Below are 7,417 nucleotides of genomic sequence, written 5' to 3' on the forward strand. Positions count from 1 at the left end.
AGTATAAAACACTTAGCTGGGCACTCGTGGCTCATGCCTGTAATCCTAGCTACTCAGGAGGCTGAGATCTGAGGATCGCAGTTCAATGTCAGCCCAGGCAGGAAAGACCATGAGACTCCTATCTCCAATAAACCACCAGAAAACCAGAAGTGGCACTGTAGCTCAAGTGGTAGAGTGCTCACCTTGAGCTGAAGAGCTGAGGGATAGCGCCCAGGGCCAGAGTTCAAGCCCCACAACGGACAAAAAAAAAAGTATAAAACACTGTGTTCAAACCTCAATACTGCCAAAAAGCAACACGAACACTATTTCAGTAAACGTAACTATAGCCAACATATTATAATAATTATTACCCAAACTGATTTCTAAAGTCATAACTATATCTAATGTTAGCTATTGTCTTTTATGAATGTTTTGAAGTGCTTTGAAACAGATTTTGTCAATAATTGGATTTCATAAAGCACTCTGCAAATTAAATTTCATTCAGAGCCAACACACTTAAATATATGTTTTTCTTCATCATATATCTTATTCAGGATTTATCTCAAGAAATTGTGAATCAAAATAGTCATCCCAAATTAGTGATCCCAAAAGTGAGCTCTCATCAGGAAAGAGACTTACAGATAGACTTCAAGACAACTAATTCTATGTTTTTCTAGCAAAACTTCTAGTAATCCCAGATAATCAAAAGCAGCAATAAAAATATATCATGGAATAAATGAATTGTAGCAAAATGACATATCTGAAAGAAGTTAGAACTGTAACAAGTATAATTTTTTAAAAAACCATACATGCCTGCTGAGCAAGTAGACTCAGCAATAATAAAAAAATTATCAATGTAAATGTGTTTATAAAATGTCACTTCAGTATTGGCTACCCTTCATTATTGTCTTCTGCATCCCTTCTCTCAGACATTAATGAGAGTTCCTTGTGTGGAAGATATCAATTGTCTGGTCCCTGTTACATACATACCAAGTGAACATATATGAGGTAAAGATGATGTTGTCATTACATAAAGCCAGAATGGCAAAGGAGAAGTTTTTCCAAATGGGCATATCCACAAGCCATGACGAATTGCATCACGGATATGATGTGAAGTCCAGGATACAAATAACATCCAGGGAAGAAAGCACCATGAGTCTCTGACCTTGAGAAGGTACATAGTAAACTTCAGAGTCAGAACCATGATGGGTATCATAGTAGAACAGTGAAGGAAAGGTCTTCGTGGAAGAGTCAAAGCAGCCTGTGGACAGGGGAAGAAGAGTAGCTTGTGTCAATTACTTCTCAGAAAAACAAAATGTTATAACTGTTTCTTAGTAAGTAGCATATCCAGAATTTATTGGAAACGCCAAGTTAATATGTCACTGTAGAGAAACTGTATAAAAAGTTCATAAGCAGTCTTGAGCCAGTGGTTCATGCCAGTAATCCTAGCTGTTCAGGATGTGGCAATTAGGAATATCATGGTTCGAGGTGAGGCCACACCAGACCAAAAAAATAGTGGGTGTAGTAGTGTATGCCTGTCATCCAGGTAAGGCACAAAAATTATTTGCGTAGGAAAATATTTATCTTAAAAATGTACTCCTATCTTCTGGGCAAAACAGATTCGTTGTTTGGAGGATGTTTATTAGGTACCGTATCATCATGTGTTGACATATAAACAGGTCAATCTTGAAAATTTGTGAGCCCAACTGATAAGACTGACAACAAAAAGGATAAAATATGCCACATGTCCCAAACACAGTGGGGCAACTCATCTAGGGTAAATTAGGGTGAAACCCCCAAGCAACTTTTCACCATAAATATCCTTGATGTTAGAACATCATTGTATCTGTTAACAGGTATATCTAAACCCATGGCTGGAATTACTATCTCTCTCTCTCCCTCTCTCTCTCTTTTTTTTTGGTAATCTTTCCTGTGTTTTGTTGACTAATAAACTTAGGTCACTCCCCAGAACTGAAAAATCATAGTTATTCAACCTTTTTTTCTTTTGAGTGTGAACTCAGAGTCTCAATCTTCTTCATTCACTTGGTGCTCTACTATTGAGCCATTCCTCCAGCCCTGCTTTTTGCTTGGTTATTTTGGTGACAAAAGTCTAGCTGACTTTCTCTCTAGGCTGGTTATGAAATATAATCCTCTGGATCTGAGCCTCCTGAGTAGCTAGAATTAAAGATGTACATCACCAGCATCAAATTATACAACTCTTGTGGTACACGTAAAAGCTTCTCACTGACTGTAAAGCATAAAGAATAAGTGGAGAAAATGAAGTGTAGCTCTGAGGAGAAGCAGTGATACAGAAAGAACAAGGGCAGCCCTGAAGCTGCCAGTTTAATTTAAACCAATGTGCTAATATATTCTTTGTAAGTGAGCACTGAACTTCTCACACACAATTAGTGGGGCCTTACTCTATAGGTATCCCCAGCACTTGGTGATGACAAATAATATGATTAGCAATATGCCTGTATGCATCTGTAAGGAAGTATTAAATACTCCAAAAGGATGACTGAACAGGCTTTCTTATTTTAAAATAAGATTAATTTTCTCTGACTCTAAATGAGGCTGTGAAGATCAATATGAGAATACATATATATATATATATATATACATAAAACACAGAAAAGTAAACATGCTCCTTACCTTTAAAGACAGAGATCTAGCTAGAAAAAAGTGGTCTATATCAATAACAGAGGCTAAAAATCCAGCTAAAATGACTTCTCCAAAGTCAGTCTTCTTCTTGACTCCAGTGATTACTGCCCATGACCACATGCCAATCATGCCATGCACTGCGTTGTCTGAGAGTGCACGAAGCCAGTCACTTTGCTGAATTAGGGGAAGCTGAAGAAGTCTGTCAGCTACTAGGCAAAATATGCCCAGACCAATGCTGCAAACAATAGATTCAGTGCTGCAAGCCTGGAGTAGAGCATGAGTCTTCTCAGTCTCGGATGCCATCCTAAACTATACATCAGTTTTTAAGAAAAGCCAGCAGGAATGCAGGGACCATTCTTGTTGGCAGCCACAGCACCCTAAAATAGAAAGTAGAGAAACATAAATACCAGTAAAGCAGCAGTGCTACTATCAACATGAAACATATTTCAAGACAAAAAAATGATTCACTAAGACTCAGAAGAATAAAATAGTCTCATTGTAATATTATACAAGGTTATATCATACATAATATAATCAGATAAAAAACAATGTATAGGATGTTTGCCTATCATTAAATATATATATTTAATTAAATATATATGTATATAAAATATATGCATATATACACATAAATACATTATATATACACATTTAGGTATAAATACGTATGTATATAAACATTTATAAAAATTAACAACTACATATGTACTTATCCACAAGAAAAGTCTCAATAAGGTCTCAAGTAGAAATATGCAGAGTACATTCTATGAATAGAATGTAATACATATCATCACTTTTAACAGGTTAAAAAGCCGAGTGCTGGTGGCTTACACCTGTAATCCTAGCTACTCAGGAGGCTGAGATATGAGGATCATGGTTCAAAGGCAGACCTGGTAGGAAAGTCCAGGAGACTCTTATCTCTAATAAAACTACTTAGAAAACGCTGGAAGTGGCACTGTGGCTCAAGTGGTAGAGTGCTAGCCTTGTGCAAAAGCAGCAGCACCCAGGCCCAGAGTTAGGCCCCAGGACTGGCAAAAAAAAAAAAAAGGAAAAAAAATGCAGTGGCCTAATTAGCTGGAAGACATTAACCTTACATAGGAGCACAAGTAATACCTTTGCAGTCAAAAGAAGAGATTAATCTGATCATATAAAATAATCTTTATCAAAATGAACCCCAGGAAATAGAAATAAGAGGTTCTCTTTGTTACTTTTTTTTCCTTTATCTGTCTTTGGTAGGGTAAAGAGGGGCACAGAAATGGAGGAACAAAGGGTAAACAAATGCTCACTAGACACTATATTGAAAATGAACTACACAACTTGTGTATAGAGAGTGAGGAAAAGGGTGACATTCTCCAAAAACAAATGTAAGGTTTATCTGACTTATGTAACTGTAACCCCTCTGTACATCACCTTTATAATGATAACAAACAAGAGTAGCCTATCTTTCAAGTATTTATGCTTTGGAAACATTTCAGGAAGAAAAAAGCTCAGAGAGGAAAGACTTCCCCTATTGTGAGCACTAAATAAACATTTGTTGAATGATTCAGTGAGAAACTATCATACACTATATCTGTTATGTATTAGGAATTGCATATTAAATACAGTTCTTGAAAGGCATTTGGTAAAATATATTATCTATTTCTGATACACATACTTGCTAAAAATATATCAGGTAATTCTTACATTCAGTAAACATCAAGAACCACTAGTTTATAGACAAAAAAAAAAAAAAAATACAGTTAAAAAAACCCAAACAAGGGCTGGGATGTAGCTCAGTGGCAAAGCGCTTGCCTAGCAAGTGCAACGTCCTGGGTTCGATCCCCAGTACCAAAAAAGAAAAGACAAAAAAAAAAAATACAGTAAAAAAAAAAAAAAAAGAACCACTAGTTTTAACAACAATGATGAGACCACTTGGTTTAGAAACCAAAAGATGAAAATTAGGACTATTACCTTGAAAGGGTAGCTACTATAACATTGTTAGTCAAAGTAGTGAAGGAGTCAGACAATAGTGGTTCATACCTGTAATCCTAGCTACTCAGGAGAAAGACCTAAGGATCATAGTTCAAAGCCATCCTGGGCAGAAAATTCTGTGAGACTCTTATCTCCAATTAATCACAGAAAAAGCCTGGAAGTGGTACTATAGCTAAAGGAGTAGAGTGCCAGCCTTGAGCAAAAGGAGCCTTAGGGACAACATCCAGGCCCAGAGTTCCAGGCCCAGGACCCGAAAAAGAAAGAGGGAGGGAAGGATAAAAGGAAAGAAAACACATCATTACATATGGGAGGAAAGGAAAATTACATTCCTTTGCAGGTGAAAAGATTGCCTATCCAAAGGAACAGTTGAAGACTGATGAAAAATGTGGCTGCTTTATGAAAAATGTTAAAACTCTTTTCATTACACCAGAAACAAGGGAAAAAATGGGAACATGGGACATTTGTAACTCAAAATTTGAGGAATAAACAAATATGAAATATTTATGAATACATGTAATGGAAGTTAGGCTACAAGGAGAGTTGGAAGGCATAGGTCTCTTGGTGCATGTTCTTAGGGTTCTATCTTGCCAGGCCCCTTCCTTTATTCTGCTATTTCTAAGTTTCTAGCCACAATTGCAAACTATTTTGCCCCCTCACAATGAACTAAACTCTCTTGAAACTGTGATCCCAAACAAGTAATTCCTCCTTCTAAGCATTTGTCACAGTGACAAAAAATAGTAAGTCCTGAGGTTGCTAGAAAGGATTCATGACAGTGTAATGTTTTTGTTTTTTCATTTTGCCTCTACCTCAGTTGAAAGTATTTGGAAATCATTATTTCTTTTTCTTTCTTTCTTTTTTTTTTTTTTTTTTTTTTGCTGGCCGTGGGGTTTGAACTCTGGGCCTGGGTTCTGTCCCTCAGCTCTTCAGCTCAAGGCAAATGCTCTGCCACTTGAGCCACAGCACCACTTCTGCTTTTTCTGCTTATGTGGTGCTGAGGAATCGAACCCAGGGCCTCATAATTGAGGGGCAAGCACTCTACCACTGAGCCACCTTCCCAACCCCTCATTATTTCTTTATCCTGAAAGAATCATGTTACTAATATGGTGTGAACAAATTATTTTTATATTATACTATAAACTTCGATTATGAGAGTATTTTTTTTTAATTCTAATTGTTATTTTAATGTTTAAAATAAAAGCTGTTTGGGGGACAGAATCCAGGGCCTTGGTAAATATCATACCACTGAGCTACAATCCTAGACAATCCTCCCAGTATTAACTACATACTCATAGGAATATTATTTGACTTCTCTACCTAACAGTCACTCAAATCATACTTTTTTCTGTGATTTGCAAGAGCCACTTTCTGCAACGACCCAACTTTTTTCAACTCCCATCCCCATTATAGCAACGCAATCAACTATGGGGCTTCAAAGTATGTAACGTGGTTATTCCTGAACCCCACAGTCACACTCACTGGACATTATGTGCTATATATTGTTCCCTATCAATGTCTGAAACTATATTTTTAAATGTTTAGTGCTTATTCTCACCATAATCAATTCTTTGAAACTTCAACAAGTTTCAAATCTCAGCAATTCTCTGTCATGGTTCCTGAGGCTGCAGTGAAGCGATAGTTTTTAGAATACCAATTATAAAAACGGGGCAGGAAGCCTTGGTTTGCAGGAAGAGGTCCAGTGCCATCGCATTCAGGTCTCTGGGAGCCCAGGTGCCAAGGGCTCTGCTACCTTTTTTGGTCGGTCGTGGGGCTTGAACTCTGGGCCTGGGCGCTGTCCCTGAGCTCTTCAGTTCAAGGCAAGCGCTCTACCACTGAGCCACAGCGCCACTTCCTCTTCTGCCGGGAGCAGGGTCCTCCAGCAAGTCTGCGCCCTGCCCAGGCCACAGCCAGTCCAGAGACGTGGATCCCAGAAGAGGGCTGTACCTTTTAGATACAGGAGTATCTAGAAGGCGGGCACCACGCAGGAGGAACGTGCCCGCTCCAGGTCATTGGCTCTCAGGACACACCACGCCACGCCTCTTTGGACACCGTGTCCCCGCCCCCTCGTCCTCCCAGCCATTGTGCGGCCCGGCTCAGTTTCAGTCCCGCCCCTCAACCCATACCATAGAGACGCAGGTAAGGGCGCCAGAGAGACTCAGGCTCGATCAACAGAGAGGCGCAGGCTCCGCCACCATAGAGACGCTGACGGGCTCCATCGCGCTGGGCCCACGGGGAGGAAGGAGGCCTTATCTGGGCTCTGGCTGATGGCAGTACCTTGTATTCACCACCACACCTCGAAAGGCGACCCGGAGGCTAGAGTGGAAAGTGCCGGGTTCGCTTCCTGCTGTCCAAGCCGAGGCTTCGCTTCTCGGCTGAGGAGCCGGGCGCGGCGCGCGACGGCCTCGGTGCGGTGCGTCTCCACGTCCCGCCGTGAGCCCTCCAGGGTAGGAGACGCGGAGCTCAGCTGTCGGGGAAGGGACGCGCCGCCCCGCCCCGCCCCCCCCACCCCGACCTGCCGCGCCGCACCGCCCCCCCACCCCGACCTGCCGCGCCGCCCCGCCCCCTGGCGGACGTCTCCATCACAGCAAAGACATGGCTAGGACACCTCCCAACCCTTACTGCTGATGCCCACAAAAGCTCACAGGGAAGCAACTAACTGTACTTAAGCATGGTTGCTGGACCTGGACGCCTAAGGGCAGTCCCGCCTTTGACTGAGCGCTAGCTTAGCATCAAGGAGAATTTAGCTTCATGGAATGCACTGGCCCCAAAAGAAGAGGCCCGAAGAGTGGGGACACTATTTACCCTTCCT

General features: G+C 40.8%; 1 protein-coding gene across 1 annotated transcript; it reads right to left on the reverse strand.

Moving 5' to 3' along the window:
* Nucleotides 1–572: 572 nt before the first annotated feature.
* Nucleotides 573–7,066, reverse strand: Tmem267 (transmembrane protein 267). Its single transcript, XM_042690600.1, has 3 exons — nt 6,883–7,066; nt 2,632–3,017; nt 573–1,240 (listed from the first exon to the last, which is right to left on the reverse strand). The coding sequence occupies exons 2-3, from the start codon at nt 2,941–2,943 to the stop codon at nt 905–907; spliced, it is 648 nt and encodes a 215-aa protein (XP_042546534.1). The 5' UTR covers nt 2,944–3,017; nt 6,883–7,066; the 3' UTR covers nt 573–904.
* Nucleotides 7,067–7,417: the final 351 nt, after the last annotated feature.

The sequence above is a fragment of the Dipodomys spectabilis genome, unplaced genomic scaffold (genome assembly GCF_019054845.1).
Source record: "Dipodomys spectabilis isolate Male_0828 unplaced genomic scaffold, ASM1905484v1 ptg000138l, whole genome shotgun sequence".
Taxonomy (NCBI): Eukaryota; Metazoa; Chordata; class Mammalia; order Rodentia; family Heteromyidae; genus Dipodomys; species Dipodomys spectabilis.